This window comes from Oncorhynchus clarkii, chromosome 2 (assembly GCF_045791955.1).
Source record: "Oncorhynchus clarkii lewisi isolate Uvic-CL-2024 chromosome 2, UVic_Ocla_1.0, whole genome shotgun sequence".
Lineage (NCBI taxonomy): Eukaryota > Metazoa > Chordata > Actinopteri > Salmoniformes > Salmonidae > Oncorhynchus > Oncorhynchus clarkii.
In genome coordinates this window covers 18,293,304-18,312,252 of record NC_092148.1, presented here as the reverse complement: position 1 = coordinate 18,312,252, position 18,949 = coordinate 18,293,304, and the positions used below count along the sequence as shown (strand labels likewise).

General features: G+C 43.6%; 1 protein-coding gene across 1 annotated transcript in view; it reads left to right on the top strand.

Moving 5' to 3' along the window:
- LOC139423656 (glutamate receptor ionotropic, kainate 2-like) overlaps positions 1 to 18,949 on the top strand; it is a 217,856-nt gene that overhangs the window by 122,733 nt on the left and 76,174 nt on the right. The window contains exons 9-11 of the mRNA XM_071175266.1: positions 4,076 to 4,183; positions 5,116 to 5,229; positions 18,508 to 18,714. Of these exons, the coding sequence (XP_071031367.1) occupies positions 4,076 to 4,183; positions 5,116 to 5,229; positions 18,508 to 18,714 (429 nt within the window). The remainder of the gene's footprint in view (positions 1 to 4,075; positions 4,184 to 5,115; positions 5,230 to 18,507; positions 18,715 to 18,949) is intronic.

Genomic DNA, 18,949 nt, shown 5'->3' with positions numbered 1-18,949 from the left:
CCTCTAGTGCTCTCTCTCTCTAAGCCTGTGGACCAGTACTAGGGTGGACACCAGCCAGCCCTCATAAAAGACACCACTGTTTAGCCTGATGGTCTTTATACACCACTGCACTGTCGATCCAGAGTGACATACAGGGTAACACTGGACTATCACTGCCTGGCCACTGTATCACAGGCTAACACTGAACTATCACTGCCTGGCCACTTCATCACAGGCTAACGCTGAACTATCACTGCATGGTCACTGTATCACAGGCTAACACTGAACTATCACTGCCTGGCCACTGTATCACAGGGTAACGCTGGACTATCACTGCCTGGCCACTGTATCACAGGGTAACGCTGGACTATCACTGCCTGGCCACTGTATCACAGGCTAACACTATACTATCACTGCCTGGCCACTGTATCACAGGCTAACACTGAACTATCACTGCCTGGCCACTTCATCACAGGCTAACGCTGAACTATCACTGCATGGTCACTGTATCACAGGCTAACACTATACTATCACTGCCTGGCCACTGTATCACAGGCTAACGCTGAACTATCACTGCATGGTCACTGTATCACAGGCTAACGCTGAACTATCACTGCATGGTCACTGTATCACAGGGTAACACTGGACTATCACTGCCTGGCCACTGTATCACAGGCTAACACTATACTATCACTGCCTGGCCACTGTATCACAGGCTAACGCTGAACTATCACTGCATGGTCACTGTATCACAGGCTAACACTGAACTATCACTGCCTGGCCACTGTATCACAGGCTAACGCTGGACTATCACTGCGTGGCCACTGTATCACAGGCTAACACTGAACTATCACTGCCTGGCCACTGTATCACAGGCTAACACTGAACTATCACTGCCTGGCCACTGTATCACAGGCTAACACTGAACTATCACTGCCTGGCCACTGCATCACAGGCTAACACTGAACTATCACTGACTGGCCACTGTATCACAGGCTAACACTGAACTATCACTGCCTGGCCACTGCATCACAGGCTAACACTGAACTATCACTGCATGGTCACTGCATCACAGGCTAACACTGAACTATCACTGCCTGGCCACTGTATCACAGGCTAACACTGAACTATCACTGACTGGCCACTGTATCACAGGCTAATACTGAACTATCCCTGCCTGGCCACTGTATCACAGGCTAACACTGAACTATCACTGCATGGTCACTGCATCACAGGCTAACACTGAACTATCACTGCCTGGCCACTGTATCACAGGCTAACACTGAACTATCACTGCATGGCCACTGTATCACAGGCTAACACTGAACTATCACTGCCTGGCCACTGTATCACAGGCTAACACTGAACTATCACTGACTGGCCACTGTATCACAGGCTAATACTGAACTATCCCTGCCTGGCCACTGTATCACAGGCTAACACTGAACTATCACTGCCTGGCCACAGTATCACAGGCTAACACTGAACTATCACTGCCTGGCCACTGTATCACAGGCTAACACTGAACTATCACTGCCTGGCCACTGTATCACAGGCTAACACTGAACTATCACTGCCTGGCCACTGTATCACAGGCTAACACTGAACTATCACTGCATGGCCACTGTATCACAGGCTAACACTGAACTATCACTGCCTGGCCACTGTATCACAGGCTAACACTGAACTATCACTGCATGGCCACTGCATTACAGGCTAACACTGAACTATCACTGCCTGGCCACTGTATCACAGGCTAACACTGGACTATCACTGCCTGGCCACTGTATCACAGGCTAACACTGAACTATCACTGCCTGGCCACTGTATCACAGGCTAAAACTGGACTATCACTGACTGGTCACTGCATTACAGGCTAACACTGAACTATCACTGCATGGCCACTGTATCACAGGCTAACACTGAACTGTCACTGCATGGCCACTGTATCACAGGCTAACACTGAACTATCACTGCATGGCCACTGCATCACAGGCTAACACTGGACTATCGCTGCCTGGCCACTGTATCACAGGCTAACACTGAACTATCACTGCCTGGCCACTGTATCACAGGCTAAAACTGGACCATCACTGACCGGTCACTGCATTACAGGCTAACACTGAACTATCACTGCCTGGCCACTGTATCACAGGCTAACACTGAACTATCACTGCCTGGCCACTGTATCACAGGCTAACACTGAACTATCACTGCATGGCCACTGTATCACAGGCTAACACTGAACTATCAATGCCTGGCGGGTAGAAGCATTGGGCCAGTAACCGAAAGGTTTCTGGATCGTATCCCCGAGCTGACAAGGTAAACATATGTCGTTCTGCCCCTGAGCAAGGTATCCCACTGTTCCCCAGGCGCCGATGATGTGGATGTCGACTAAGGCAGCCCCCCTCACCTCTCTGACTCAGAGGGGTTTTGTTAAATGCGGAAGACACATTTCAGTTGAATACATTCGGTTGTACTACTGACTAGGTATCCCCCTTTCCCTACACTGTCACTGAATCACCACTGTATTACAGGCTAACATTACACTATCATTGAATCACCACTGTATTACAGGCTAACATTACACTATCACTGAATCACCACTGTATTACAGGCTAACATTACACTATCATTGAATCACCACTGTATTACAGGCTAACATTACACTATCATTGAATCACCACTGTATTACAGGCTAACATTACACTATCACTGAATCACCACTGTATTACAGGCTAACATTACACTATCACTGAATCACCACTGTATTACAGGCTAACATTACACTATCACTGAATCACAGGCTAACATTACACTTAACATACTATATCTACGTATTTAACACGGATTCATTCAAAGGTACCAATTTCCACTGTTATTTTCAATATAACCATGTCCAACATAGGCAGGTAATTGTAGTTATTTTTTGGAAATTCACAATCTTCTTTCATCTAGTTCTCTCTTCCCAACAAAGAGGAACAATGTGACATTTATGAGCCTGTAATAACATGACGTTAGATGAGTCATACTACAGGTTCTTTCTGAAATAACATTCGCTTTAACTCAGTTGCTCCTTCTTCTCTAAGAAAAAGGCACAGAATTCAACATTTGCCATGCAATGTAACACAAGAGAGTTATATCAAGGCACAAGGCGAGACCCAGATGCAGACACAGGAGGCAGAGTCTTACAATGTTTAATAATCCAAAGGGGAAGGCAAGAGAATGGTCGTGGACAGACAAAAAGGTCAAAACCAGATCAGAGTCCAGGAGGTACAGAGTTGCAGACAGGCTCGTGGTCAAGGCAGGCAGAATGGTCAGGCAGGTACAAAGTCCAGAAACAGGCAAGGGTCAAAACCGGGAGGACTAGAAAAAGGAGAATGCAAAAAGCAGGAGAACGGGGAAAACGCTGGTTGACTTGGACACATACAAGACGAACTGGCACAGAGAGACAGGAAGCACAAGGATAAATGCACTGGGTAAAATAAGCGACACCTGGAGGGGGTAGAGACAATCACAAGGACAGGTGAAACAGATCAGGGTGTGACAAGTTCAGTGCTTAGGGCACCTTTTATGCTCGATTTTCAGCATTCCAAAGCAGTGCCTATATCGTTACAGATTGGGTAATAACTATCTCACTGTTACTAAAGCAACCATCAGAATTACGTCCAAAAAGCGTCTGTGTCCTGGAGAAAGCTGTATAGAGTTTGTGTATGTGGTATTAATAATTAATATACAGTGTGTGTGTGTGTGTGTGTGTGTGTGTGTGTGTGTGTGTGTGTGTGTGTGTGTGTGTGTGTGTGTGTGTGTGTGTGTGTGTTTGTAGCGTACCTTTGTGTGCTTGTGCGCCTTGCTTAAAGGTTCACTCTAATGAATAATGAATGTCTCTTATTTTGCTGAGAAGGAGTGAGCTCCTGTGACCTCTTGCTCTTTGGTTATGATGAATCTCTATCTCTCTTTCTCTCCTCCATCTCTTTCTCCTCACTCTCCATCCCTTTCTCCCTTTCACTCTTGCTTTCTCTCTCTCTTTTTCTGTCTCTCCTCCCTTCCTTCCTCCCTCTCTCGCTTCCTACCCCTCTCTCTTTCTCTCCTCCAGGCCCACTGGGATGGCTTGACTGGGCGGATCACTTTCAACAGAACCAACGGCTTGAGGACAGACTTTGACCTGGATGTGATTAGTCTGAAGGAGGACGGACTGGAGAAGGTACTAGGGGAGTGTGTGTGTGTGTTTGAGTGTGCATGTTTATAATACATGACCATGTGTGCACGTCTATGGAGGAGATCATTCATTAAAGAAAGCTTGCCAACACAGCAGATCCAAGCACCAACCCACACACACACACCCTCCTTACACACATGCTCCCCTGTGTGTGCCTCTCAGATGCTCCCGACCTCCTTGTCTCTCTCTGTGGCGTGTGTCTGCGCCTCCATGAATAATTTACTCGATTCATAAAAAAACCTTCAGGAGCCCTCCAACCTCATGAAGTCTGAATTAAACAGTTGATTTGCAATTACAAAGCAGCCATCTCTAAGGCCTCAGTAGTGGGCATCAGAGAGAGGAGCAGGGCTGTTGTGACTGTAGTGGGTTGGTGCTGCAGAGTGTCTGCTGAGATGAGAAGCCCTGTAGCGGTTAAGATAATAACACCGCCAGGATGAGAGGCCCCTGCAGGCTCGCCCCTCTTCTCCTCCTGCTCTTCTTGCTGCTTCCACCAACCCCTCCTTACACACTCACTCACATGCACACACATACACTCAGTACTCCACCTCTTCAGCTCAAGCACACATTCCCAGAATTCTCCAGCACCTTTAGGACACGGCTGACAGCAGGTCTTAACTCTTAACCTGCGAGATGTGATATACGAGCTGATCTAGGATAAGGATCTGCCTCTAGCTCTCTGTGGAAGAGGAGTGTGTGTGTGTCTGTGTGTGTGTCGTGTGTGTGTGTCTGTGTGTGTGTGTGTGTGTGTGTGTGTGTGGGGGGGGGGGGGGGGGGGGGGGGGTGCGTGCGTGTTTGTAATAACGCACCTCCCATCATATTTTCTCATAGACACACTCTCCCCTGAACAGTTTTTCTGTATGGAAGATATAACTGAAGTGCACTAAATTCTAATGTTTTGTCTGTGTTTTTCCCCTCAGATTGGAACATGGGACCCTCCTAGTGGCTTGAACATGACAGACCACCAGAAAGGGAAGACATCCAATGTCACAGACTCCTTAGCCAACAGATCTCTAGTTGTCTCCACCATACTGGTAAGTACCATTCCCTCTTTGTTCTGGGGTAGACACGTATTGTCTTTTCATAGAGAACTTAAATTGCTGTACTAACTGTCAGCTGGGTGCTATAACAGAGTTCTACCATGTCTACATAAGTGATTATGAATGCCCAGAACTGCTCTAAGACTTAATTGACTCCTGGAAAAGGTGTTATTCCTTTTTAGTTTTTAGGCCATTTTCTTTGAAAATTGATCCACTTGAATTTATCAGGATGGTTGTCGGCCTGTGAGCGAATTGAATGAAAGTAGCCGAAAGTACACCACTTTTAAATCACCAGTCCACACTTCACTTCACCGCTGTGGAGAGGTCCCTTTCCAATTGGTTGAGAACAGTTTCAGGCAGGGCTAATTGGCTGATTGATTGTCCAATAAGATTTCCTGGTTTAAGGCTCTCTCTCTCGCATTTTATTAGTCCCTCTATTGAGGAGTTGTTTCTCTACCCAGTGATGTTAAACCCAGACATTCAGGGAAAGTTAAAGAGTGCCCTAGGATCTCTAATGCTTCTCTATGAGTCACACAGACCAACTCACAGCTGTACTTACTCAGGCTTCATCCAACCATCTTTGGCATTTTAGAAAAGTACTATAAACATCCCGTGTATTGTTATTATTCACTCTATAGAAGAATTATAAAAACATCTTAGCTTCAATGATGAGTGTGTAATGATGGGGCGGTGAGTAGGAAGCAGGTGAAACGTTTTAATACAACAATAAAACCAAGAACACGACACTAACATATGCCGACGTATGCCGATACACAAGAACAATACCAACTGGTGAGTGAACATAGGAGAGTGACATATGAAGGTAATGGAGACCAGGTGTGAATCATAATGATACACAGGTGCGCGTAATGATGAGTGCCAGGTGTGCGTAATGATGAATCCCAGAACCAGTGGTTAGTACTCTGGCGACGTCATATGCCGGAGGGGAGGAGCAGACGTGACAGGGCGTATCACTCCACATCCTGTGGTGTCTATCTGTTGGGGTGGAGTTGACTTTGAGTTGTAAAGAAAGTCTGCTCTGGTGCTGTAGGGATTCTGTAGTCTACACGACGACTCCATCCCTCCTATCTCCTCCTTCTGAAAACCATACCAGAGCCTGCCGCAATTGACTCATCACGACTAAACAGGAAGCTTCTAGAATCAAGAAGTTAAGGCAATTTACGATCCTATTATTAAGAAGCAGAGCGTAAAAATAACAATATCAACCAAATTGCGGTTTGTCATTATTTATCCCGTGCTGCGCTTGCCTTACCTCTCCCATGCATGCTGCCGCTGTGCTCTGATTGAATTGCTGTTATTAGTTAAGACTCTAAATGTCTGTAATTGGTGCATCAGGATTGAGTCATGGGGAGATCTCGGCTGGCTTTGAGGGGAGGAGAAAAGAGGGAGGGCTGACAATAATTGGGTTTGTTACATTTGATTGATGCACACTTTTATCCAACTTCTCTTCATTTTCTTCATGCCAGACTGAAGGATTACAAGCCCCTCTTTAAAAGGTGGAGCTGTAATTAGTTTTCAATGCCTCAGAGATCTGAACTAATCAAAAGAGTTTTGGCCATTTTGTCAAGACCTCATATTGGTAATAGGCTGGTAGTTAAATTGACAGTACTTCTAAGACCTCATACTGGTATTATACTGGTGGTTAATGTCACAGTATGCCCATGTGGTAATTGAGGAAGTCGTAGTATTTCACAACTGGTTTACTGCAACTGCATGAATTAGATTACTTTTTAGCATTATCAAAACCTGTGGTTTGAATTGAAGAGGGCAGTCCATAAACAAAGGATATCTGGAAGGATTCTGTATGAAGGAATGGTCCAAGATCCCTCCCAATGTGTTCTCCAACTATTTTACTTAATCTCTTTCTCAGAGAGAGAGAGAGAGAGAGAGAGAGAGAGAGAGAGAGAGAGAGAGAGAGAGAGAGAGAGAGAGAGAGAGAGAGAGAGAGAGAGAGAGAGAGAGAGAGAGAGAGAGAGAGAGAGAGAGAGAGAGAGAGAGAGAGAACTTCCATTGGCAATTTAAACATGAAAGTTAGATTTAATATGATTATGTTGTGCCCAGGTCTAGATCTGTGCTTCTAACCTTAGTGTTATCTTTGTGTTACACACACTCACACAAGCAATGCAAACAAGACTCACAGTATAATAATGATCATGAATGAGACAGATGTGAAAAACTCAATAATTACCTCACACTGACAAATAACTACTGTAAAGGTTCATTAAGCTAAATGACGGTATAATCAACCATAAGTAGCTAGTGCAACACTATATCCTGTTGATAACCTGTTCTACCCATCATCTGTCAAACATGTCTCTCTGGCTCTGCACACCTGCAATGGCTGGGGGATCAGCTATATATGCATTATATTATAAACTATTTCCCCGTTCAGCGGAATCAAGGCTCCAAGGGTAAGGAGTTGTTACTAAGGTAACAGGTAATGGGAATCTAAATAAATGAATAGACAAATCAACCTTTCAAGCTTATTTACTTTATTTCTTTGTATTTTCATACACTTCATGGCTCCTCTTTTGGTTTCTTTAGTCAAAGCACAGACACTCAAGTCGCTGAATTTCTTCACAAACCAACTTTGAAATCAAACCTGTTTCAAATATAGACTAGATGACCAAAATTATGTTGACACTCATTCCAAAATCATGGGCATTAATATGGAGTTGGTCCCCCATTTGTTGCTATAGCAGCCTCCACTCTTCTGGGACTTGCTTCCATTCAGCCACAAGAGCATTAGAGAGGTCGGGTGCTGATGTTGGGTCGATTTGGCCTGGCTCACAGTCGGCGTTCCAATTCATCACAAAGGTTTTCAATGGGGATAAGGCATTGTCATGCTGAAGCAGGAAAGGGCCTTCCCCAAACTGTTGCAACACAGAATCATCCAGAATGCCATGGGTCCCCAGATCATCAAAAGGTTCTACAGCGGGGGCCTCCCGGGTGGCGCAGTGGTTAAGGGCGCTGTACTGCAGCGCCAGCTGTGCCATCAGAGTCCCTGGGTTCGCGCCCAGGCTCTGTCGTAACCGGCCGCGACCGGGAGGTCCGTGGGGCGACGCACAATTGGCCTGGGTTAGGGAGGGCTTGGTCGGTAGGGGTGTCCTTGCCTTGTCTCATCGCGCACCAGCAACTCCTGTGGCGGGCTGGGCGCAGTGTACGCTAACCAAGGTGGCCGGGTGCACAGTGTTTCCTCCGGCGCATTGGTGCGGCTGGCTTCCGGGTTGGATGTGCGCTGTGTTAAGAAGCAGTGCGGTTGTGTATCGGAGGACGCATGACTTTCAACCTTCGTCTCTCCCGAGCCCGTACGGGAGTTGTAGCGATGAGACAAGATAGTAGCTACTACAACAATTGGATACTACGAAATTGGGGAGAAAAAGGGGTAAAAAAAATAATTAAAAAAAATAACAATAATTTAAAAAAAATTTAACAGCTGCACCATCGAGAGCAACCTGTCCGGTTGCATCACCGCCTGGTATGGTAACTGCTCGGCATCTGACCGTTAGGTGCTACAGATGGTAGTACATCACTGGGGCCAAGTTTCCTACCATCCAGGACCTATATACTAGGCGGTGTCAGAGGAAAGCCCAAAAATTGTCAAAGACTCCAGTCACCGAAGTCATAGAATGTTTTCTCTGCTACCTTACGGTAGCGGTACCAGAGCGCCAAGTCTAGAACCAAAATCTCCTTAACATCTTCTACCCCCAAGCCATATGACCGCTGAACAATTAATCAAATGCCCACCAGATTATTTACATTGACCCCCCCCCATTCGTTTTTATACTGCTGCTACTCGCTGTTAATTGTCTATGCATAGTCAGTTCACCCCTACCTACATGTACAAATTACTTAGACTGACCTGTACCCCTGAACATTGACTCCTGAATATAGCCTCGTTATTGTTATTTTATTGTGTTACTTTTTATTATTTTTTACTTTAGTTTATTTGGTAAATAAACTAAATATTGAACTGCACTGTTGGTTAAGGACTTGTAAGTAAGCATGCTGTATTCGGCGCATGTGACAAGTAAAGTTTGATTTGATTGTATAGTGTGGCGTTAAGATTTCCCTTCAACTGGAACTAAGGGGCCTAGCCCAAACAATGAAAAACAGCCCCAGACCATTATTCCTCCTCCACCAAACTTTACAGTTGGCACTATGCATCTGGCCAGGTACCGTTCTCCGGGCATCCGCTAAACTCAGACTCGTCCGTCGGACTGTCAGATGGTGAAGCGTGATTCATCACTCCAGAGAATGCCTTTCCACTGCTCCAGAGTCCAATGGTGGTGAGCTTAACACCACTCCAGCCGATGCTTGGCATTGCGCATGATGATGTTAGGCTTGTGTGCAGTTGCTCGGCCATGGAAAACCATTTCTTGAAGCTCCCGATGAACGGTTCTTGTGCTGATGTTCGTTCCAGAAACAGTTTGGATCTCGGTAGTGAGTGTTGCAATCGAGGACAGACAATTTTTATGCGCAACGTGTTTCAGCATTCGGCAGTCCTGTGAGCTTGTGTGGCCTACCACTTCGCAACTGAGCCATTGTTGCTCCTAAACATTTCCACTTCACAATAACAGCACTTACAGTTGACAATGGCTGCTCGAGGACGGCAGGAATTAGTCAAACTGACTTGTTGGAGAGGTAACATCCCATGACGGTGCACATTGAAAGTCACTGAGCTCTTCAGTAAGGCCATTCTACTGTGAATGTTTGTCTATGGAGATTGCATGGCTGTGTGCTCGATTTTATACACCTGTTGCTGAAATAGCCGAATCCACTAATTTGAAGGGGTGTCCACATACTTTTGTATAAATATGTAATTTTCATAAATAGGCTTTTTGTAGTATTAGTTGATTATTTTAAAGTTGTACATCATCCTTTCTAGTTTGACCACTTCTAACTATAAGTGTCCAACTTTGATTTGGCAGTAGTCCTATGTGTACCATGACTCCACATCACACGTGTGAGATTTTGCTACTGATAAGGTTGCACTATGCTCCTTTTCACTTTAGAAATGGTGCAGCTGATGTGAAAAGGCCTCTTCTCTGACACATTACATACATACAACACGAAGAATCACACCCTGGAACCAATCGTAGTAGTGCTCGCCAACAGATCACACCTCTTATAGCCTTGTTTCCCATGTTGGAAGGGCTCATCTCTGCCAATAGGTATTTAGTAAGCCAGACATAAAGAACTTTTAATTGAAACAGAATTTGATGTTGACTTTTATTTACTACAGTTGCGGGATATATGAGTTGCCGATTGGGTTGAATTAAAAGGTACAAATCCACACACGCTCTGTTGGGCTCCCCGAGGATCAGTGAGAGAGAGACACGAGAGATGAGACACACAGAGAGAGAGGGAGAATGAATCAGTTTTGTTTTCATTATATAATATACCCTTTTCCCCATATAGCGGAATCTGATTTTTCACAGTGCTTATCATCGCTTTTAAGGTACATACATTCAAGCAACTATTTATCTTCACTAATTGACTTTGAAATCAGAATTATGTCAAATATATTTCATAAACAGCATATTGGTTGTATTATTTGGGTATTTCAGAATTGTTCATCACTATTTCTAGTTTGACCATTTCAGATTCTTCGAGTTAAACTTTGATTAAACAGTGAGCCTATGGGAAGTCTTCCACGACTCTACATGACACGTAGAGAGCACTGAGTGGGTTCTCTTTGTTCTTTGCTCTAGGCGGTAGCCTCGTAGCATACTGGTCCAATCATTATAAAAATAAAATAAATGCTCAAATGAGTCAGCATCATTGGGACACATTATTTTCATTGGGTCACATATTACATTTTAGAAGAATCAAGGTGATTTTGCATTCAAGGGTGAGTGATTCTCCAGATCAGCAGTATAAATACAGAAGTACTTTAATAAGCTTTGCTATACAGAGATAGCTAGTTTAGATTTTCTTGCCACCCCCACTGTTTGAAATGAAAGATGCTTCTAGTTCTCCATCTGCGGGGGATCACAACACGAGACAGGATCAGGAGGTGGCATGCCAGACCTTCCACATGTAGCAGGTCGCTAGCGTGTAGCTAGCGTGTAACGTTGTCAGACACTTCCTGTGGTTCTGACCTCAGCCCCCCCCCCCCCCCTCCCCCCTCACACACACACACAAAGCGTGCCTGCACAAACACATGCGCACGCAGGCACGCATACACAGACACTGTGTTTATACGATTAATTGGGATTAAAGCGCTGTTATCTGCTCATAATTAAATTTCCAGGGAAGAACATTTCCACAGAATGTATTCAGGACCACATTGAAAATAACAAGTGCTGTATAATACTTTCATTTGTTGTCCTATGGACAGACAGACAAACAGACTAATAAAACAGTGTTAGGTGTTAATGGGCCCTCTGCCTGTTTATGATAATTACACTCTTTCACAGTTGACAGAAGGTGAGAGGTTATACGCTGCTAACGGGCTGACAATAGCTACATTGTGCTCATTGTGCTAGATAATACATATTCCAATGAAAAACATGGCAGCACCGAGAAAGAGGCCTATTCAGAGAGAGGAGATTACAGTTTATGTCTAACAGTGGGAGGGGGGCTAAAGGCCTGTCCACGTCCATTACAAACGACTCAATTAGAATACTGGAGCATTCATGTATGTTACAATTGATGTCCTCATGGGTGAATGATTTACATTGGTAATTATTGTTGACTACTCGTTAGCCCCTATCTTTGTTGTATGAGAGGATGTGGTTCTGCCTTCTTAACAGAACCACAACAGAGGGCCACCATTGTTCCTGTTCCAAAAAAAGCTAAGGTATCTGAGCTAAACGACTAGGACTCACTTCCGTCATCATGAAGTCCTTTGAGAGACTAGTCAAGGATCATATCACCTCCACCCTACCTGACACCCTAGACCCCTTCCAATTTGCTTACCGCCCCAATAGGTCCACAGACGATGCAATCACAATCTCACTGCCCTAACCCATCTGGACAAGAGGAATACATATGTAAGAATGCTGTTCATTGAGAATGCTGTTCACCCTCCAAACTCATTAAGCTCGAGATTCTGGGTCTCGACCCCGCCCTGTGCAACTGGGTCCTGGACTTTCTGACGGGACGCCCCCAGGTGGTGAGGGTAGGAAGCAACTCCACCCCGCTGATCCTCAACACTGGGGCCCCACAAGGGTGCGTTCTCAGCCCTCTCCTGTACTCCCTGTTCACCCATGACTGTGTGAACATCACGCCTCCAACTCAATCATCAAGTTTGCAGACGACACTACAGTAGTAGGCTTGATTACCAACAACGACAAGACGGCCTAGAGGGAGGAGGTGAGGGCCCTCGGAGTGTGGTGTCAGGAAAATAACCTCACACTCAACGTCAGCAAAACAAAGGAGATGATCGTGGACTTCAGGACACCGCAGAGGGAGCACTCCCCTATCCACATCGACGGGACAGTAGTGGAGAAGGTTGAAAATGTTAAGTTCCTCGGCGTACACATCACGGACAAACTGAATTGGTCCACCCACACAGACAGCGTGGTGAAGAAGGCGCAACAGCACCTCTTCAACCTCCGGAGGCTGAAGAAATTTGGCTTGTCACCAAAAACACTCACAAACTTTTACAGATGCACAATCGAGAGCATCCTGTCGGGCTGTATCACCGCCTGGTATGGCAACTTCTCCGCCCACAACTGTAAGGTTCACCAGAGGGTAGTGAGGTCTGCACAATGCATCACCGGGGGCAAACTACCTGCCCTCCAGGACACCTACACCACCCGATGTCACAAGAAGGCCAAAAAGATCATCAAGGACAACAACCACCCGAGGTCAGTACAGGTGCATCAAAGCTGGGACCGAGAGACTGAAAAACAGCTTCTATCTTAAGGCCATCAGACGGTTAAACAGCCATCACTAACTCAAATCACTAGCCACTTTAATAATAAAAAATTGGATGTAATAAATGTATCACTGGTCACTTTAAACAATGCCACTATATATAATGTTTACAAACCCTACATTACTCATCTCATATGTACAGTGTGGCAAAAAAGTATTTAGTCAGCCACCAATTGTGCAAGTTCTCCCAGTTAAAAAGATGAGAGAGGCCTGTAATTTTCATCATAGGTACACTTCAACTATGACAGACAAAATGAGAAAAAGAAATCCAGAAAATCACATTGTAGGATTTTTAATGGATTTATTTGCAAATTATGGTGGAAAATAAGTATTTGGTCACCTACAAACAAGCAAGATTTCTGGCTCTCACAGACCTGTAACTTCTCCTTTAAGAGGCTCCTCTGTCCTCCACTCGTTACCTGTATTAATGGCACCTGTTTGAACTTGTTATCAGTATAAAAGACACAACCTCAAACAGTCACACTCAGTCACACTCCAAACTCCACTATGGCCAAGACCAAAGAGCTGTCAAAGGACACCAGAAACAAAATTGTAGACCTGCACCAGGCTGGGAAGACTGAATCTGCAATAGGTAAGCAGCTTGGTTTGAAGAAATCAACTGTGGGAGCAATTATTAGGAAATGGAAGACATACAAGACCACTGATAATCTCCCTCGATCTGGGGCTCCATGCAAGATCTCACGCCGTGGGGTCAAAATGATCACAAGAACGGTGAGCAAAAATCCCAGAACCACACGGGGGGACCTAGTGAAGGACCTGCAGAGAGCTGGGAGCAAAGTAACAAAGCCTACCATCAGTAACACACCGTCTGAAGTTTGCTAGAGAGCATTTGGATGATCCAGAAGAAGATTGGGAGAATGTCATATGGTCAGATGAAACCAAAATATAACTTTTTGGTAAAAACTCAACTCGTCGTGTTTGGAGGACAAAGAATGCTGAGTTGCATCCAAAGAACACCATACCTACTGTGAAGCATGGGGGTGGAAACATCATGCTTTGGGACTGTTTTTCTGCAAAGGGAACGAGGACGACTGATCCGTGTAAAGGAAAGAATGAATGGGGCCATGTATCGTGATATTTTGAGTGAAAACCTCCTTCCATCAGCAAGGGCATTGAAGATGAAACATGGCTGGGTCTGGGGGTCAATGAAGGAGTGGCTTCGTAAGAAGCATTTCAAGGTCCTGGAGTGGCCTATCCAGTTTTCAGATCTCAACCCCATAGAAAATCTTTGGAGGGAGTTGAAAGTCCGTGTTGCCCAGCAACAGCCCCAAAACATCACTGCTCTAGAGGATATCTGCATGGAGGAATGGGCCAAAATACCAGCAACAGTGTGTGAAAACCTTTTGACCTCTGTTATTGCCAACAAAGGGTATATAACAAAGTATTGAGATAAACTTTTATTATTGGCCAAATACTTATTTTCCACCATAATTTGCAAATAAATTCAATAAAAATCCTACAATTATGATTTTCTGTTTTTTTTCTTTCTCATTTTGTCTGTCATAGTTGAAGTGTACCTATGATGAAAATTACAGGCCTCTCTCATCTTTTTAAGTGGGAGAACTTGCACAATTGGTGGCTGACTAAATACTTTTTTGCCTCACTGTATATACTGTACTCTCTACCATCTACTGCATCTTGCCTATGCCGTTCGGCCATCGCTCATCCATATATTTATATGTGCATATTCTTATTCCTTCCTTTACACTTGTGTGTAAAAGGTAGTTGTGAAATTGTTAGATTACCTGTTAGATATTACTGCATGGTCGGAACTAGAAGCACAAGCATTTCGCTACACTTGCATTAACATCTGCTAACCATGTGTATAACATTTGATTTGATTTGAACCTTTTACTGCAGTTGGCTAAATCAGTGTCACTCAGAGTGTTTCTTGGTAGTCTTAAACAAACCTACTTTGAATCGAAAGCATACATCTCACACACATGGTTATGGGCTTAAAAAAAGAAACCTGTACCATGTAACTTATAGAGTTGAAATGTATAATTGTTTTTGTTTGCGTCCCAATAATACACGTTAAGTACATCACAGAAGACTGAAATGTAACAAAACCGTTTGACATAGAACCACCAGATTTCCGGCTGTCAAAAAAATATATATATATCCTACAGTGTAAAAGTTTGGGGTTGCTTAGAAATGTCTTTTGTCCATTAAAATAACATCAAATTAATCAGAAATACAGTGTAGACATTGTTAATGTTGTAAATGACTATTGTAGATATTTTATGGAATATCTACATAGGAGTACAGAGGCCCATTATCAGCAACCATCACTCCTGTGTTCCAATGGCACATTGTGTTAGCTCATCCAAGTTTATCATTTTAAAAGGCTAACTGATCATTTGAAAACCCTTTTGCAATTATATTAACACAGCTGAAAACTGTTGTTCTGATTAAAGAAGCAATAAAACTGGCCTTCTTTAGACTAATTGAGTATCTGGAGCAGCCTTCATTTCTCAGAACAAGAATAGTCTGACGAGTTTCAGAAGAAAGTTTTCTTTTTCTGGCCATTTTGAGCCTGTAAACGAACCCACAAATGCTGATGTTTTTTTTTTTTTAATGTGCTTTTCTTTCAACAACAAGGGCATTTCTAGGTGACCCAAACTTTTGAACAGTAGTGTATAACTTAATAACATTCCACAAGAAGCCACTAGTCATTTGACTGCATGAAAGGGCTACAGCAGGGTATTTACTTTAAACGTAAAATGTTGAGTTCTCTGTTAGGTTTATAGTAGCTATATAGAAGCTTTTCAGTCACCTTTGTCAGTGTCCCCTCTCTCTCTCTCTCTCTCTCTCTCTCTCTCTCTCTCTCTCTCTCTCTCTCTCTCTCTCGTCTAGATGTTCTTAATTGGTTTACTAAATCTTTCCTCCTTTCAAATACTGTACATCAAATACTTTTTGAGTGCACTGCACTCAAAGTTAAACTTCAGGTGGCTTTGCCAGACTACCCATCATGCATCGCACCTTTATGCCCTTGATCACCCTCTTTTTTTAGCTGGCTCCTCACCACTCCTCTGACTAGGTTACAAACAGAGAGAGGAAGAGAGAGGAGAGCTGCTGATAAGGTCTATAGATAGATAGAGAGGGTGGGAATGTTTAAAAGGACCAATACAGGAGACAGGAGAGAAAGAGAAAGATAGTGAGGAAGACAGAAAGTGATGGAGGGAGAGGGGGAGAAAGAGAGAGAAAGAGATCTCTTTGAGTTGGATAGCAGATTATTGGGCTAGTCGGCTATATTATTGATCCCTTTCAATTCCCTGACAGAAGATTGTTGTAGTGGTCAGAGAATAATCTCACCAAACCAAAGCAATCAGGTATACCACTCGGTATGTACAGTGTATTCAGAGAGTATTAAGACCCATTGACTTTTTCCACATTTTGTTACGTTACAGACTTATTCTAAAATTGATTCAATTGTTTATATTTTTAATCATCAATCTACACCAATACCCCATAATGACAAAGCAAAACTATTTATTTTTGTATTTTTCCAAAGAAAAGCAAAGAGCACTGAGTTTGAAGGTAGGCCTTGAAATACATCCACAGGTACACCTCCAGTTGATTCAAATGTTGTCAATTAGCAGAAGCTTCTAAAGCCATGACATCATTTTCTGAAATTTTCCAAGCTGTTTAAAGGCACAGTCAACTTAGTGTATGTAAACTTCTGACCCACTGGATTTGTGATACAGTGAATTATAAATTAAATAATCTGTCTGTAAACAATTGTTGGAAAAATTACTTGTGTCATGCACTAAGTAGATGTCCTAACCGACTTGCCAAAACTATAGTTTGTTAAGAAGAAATCAATGGAGTGGTTAAAAAACAAGTTTTACTGACTCCAACCTCCAAACTTCTGACTTCAACTGTAAGTAACAATACTTTAAAGTTCTACTTAAGTAGTTTTCTTTTGTATCTGTACTTTACTTTATTATTTATATTCTTGACAAGTTTTACTTTTTCTTCACTATATTCCTAAAGAAAATAATACTAGTACTCGTTACATTTTGAATGCTTAGCAGGACAGGAAAATTACCCAATTCACGCACTTATCAAGAGACCATCCCTGGGAATCCCCTGCTTCTGATTTAGTGGACTCATTAAACACAAAATCTTAATTTGTAAATGATGTCTGCGTGTTGTAGTGTGCCCTTGGCTATCCGTAAATAATACAATAAATAAATAAATTGTGCTGCCTGGTTTGCATAATAAAAGCTATTTTAAATGATTTATACTTCTACTTTTGATACTGAAGTATATTTTTGCAGTTACATTTACTTTTGATACTTAAATATATTTTAAACCAAATACTTTTCGACTTTTACTCAAGTAGTATTTTACTGGGTGACTTTCACTTTTTCTTGAGTCATTTTCTAAAGTAAAGTATCTTTACTTTTACTCAAGTATGACAATTGGGTATTTTTTACACCAATGACCAATAGATGCTACTACATGTGTTAGCATCTCCTTGTTCTCATCAAATCTCTGAGCCAGTAAAATGTGTGAAAGCTGGTTGAGATCTGACATGATTTTGTTTGTATCGTGGCATGCCACAATTACATGGTAAACAACACCTGTTTGATAATATATTCTCTGCCTGATTTTACTGAGAGAGATGACGGTAGAGGGGAGAGAGATGGGGTAGAGGGGAGAGAGGGATGGAAAGAGAGAGATGAGATATATATATAGTGGAGAAAGCAAGAAAGAGGGTGAGTGGGGTAGATAAAAAGAGAGAGAGAGTGAGGGGCAGCGAACGAGAAAGGGAGGGGAAGAGAGGGAAGAGGAAGACAGGATCCAGAGCGTGAAAGAGGACATTAGTAATCTCCCCAGCTGTTCGTACTAACAAAGAGGATGTGCTGGCTCCTGTTCTTTTGTGTCAGTTTATCAGCATCTCTGATCTTATTTACAAAGCATCTGGTGGTCTGAGAGCCAGGGACAGGGACAGGGACAGACCCCCAGCCAGCATGTTCAGCCTTAGAGGAGAGGAGGACCGAGTCAGAGATATGGAGGATTATCTCTTATTATGGTCATGCTTCCATCACTCCATTCACCTTGTATCACATTTCTGAGACTGCATGCCAATACTCCACAGACACACACACACACGCACACAACCACACACCCTCCTGGTTTTAGAAGCAGTGGTCCTTCCCCTTCTGTTCCCCTCCCTCTCTCCTGTAGCCAGTGTGTGTCCAGGCACGTCAGGCTCAAAGCCTATCTCACACATCATGCACACTTACAGAAAGGCCTTATCAGAGTGGAAAAGATACTTACCTCCAGAGACTGATCCAGTGTTCGTCCACCCCTGTCCTCTCTCCAACCTAACAGGTGGAGCCCTATGTGATGTTCAAGAAGTCAGACAAGCCCCTTTACGGTAACGACCGCTTTGAGGGTTACTGTATCGACCTGCTGAGGGAGCTGGCTAGCATCCTGGGGTTCACCTACGAGTTGCGTCTGGTGGAGGACGGCCGCTACGGGGCCCAGGACGAGACCACGGGCCAGTGGAACGGCATGGTCAAGGAGCTGATTGACCACGTGAGTCTGGACCTACCTCACTACTCGGAAATGTTCTGTGTAAATTATTCAAGTTTAATTAATGAGGTGGTAAAGAGCTAGAGGCTGTGGGAGGGAATGTATTTTGTCGGAAGTGTGTGTGACAAGGGTTTGTATAGTTGTATTTTTTATGACAAACATGTTTTTGGCTTAGAGAGAGAGGGAGAGAGACAATGAGAAAGATAAAGGGAGAGAGAGAGAGGTAGAGCGGTAGAGC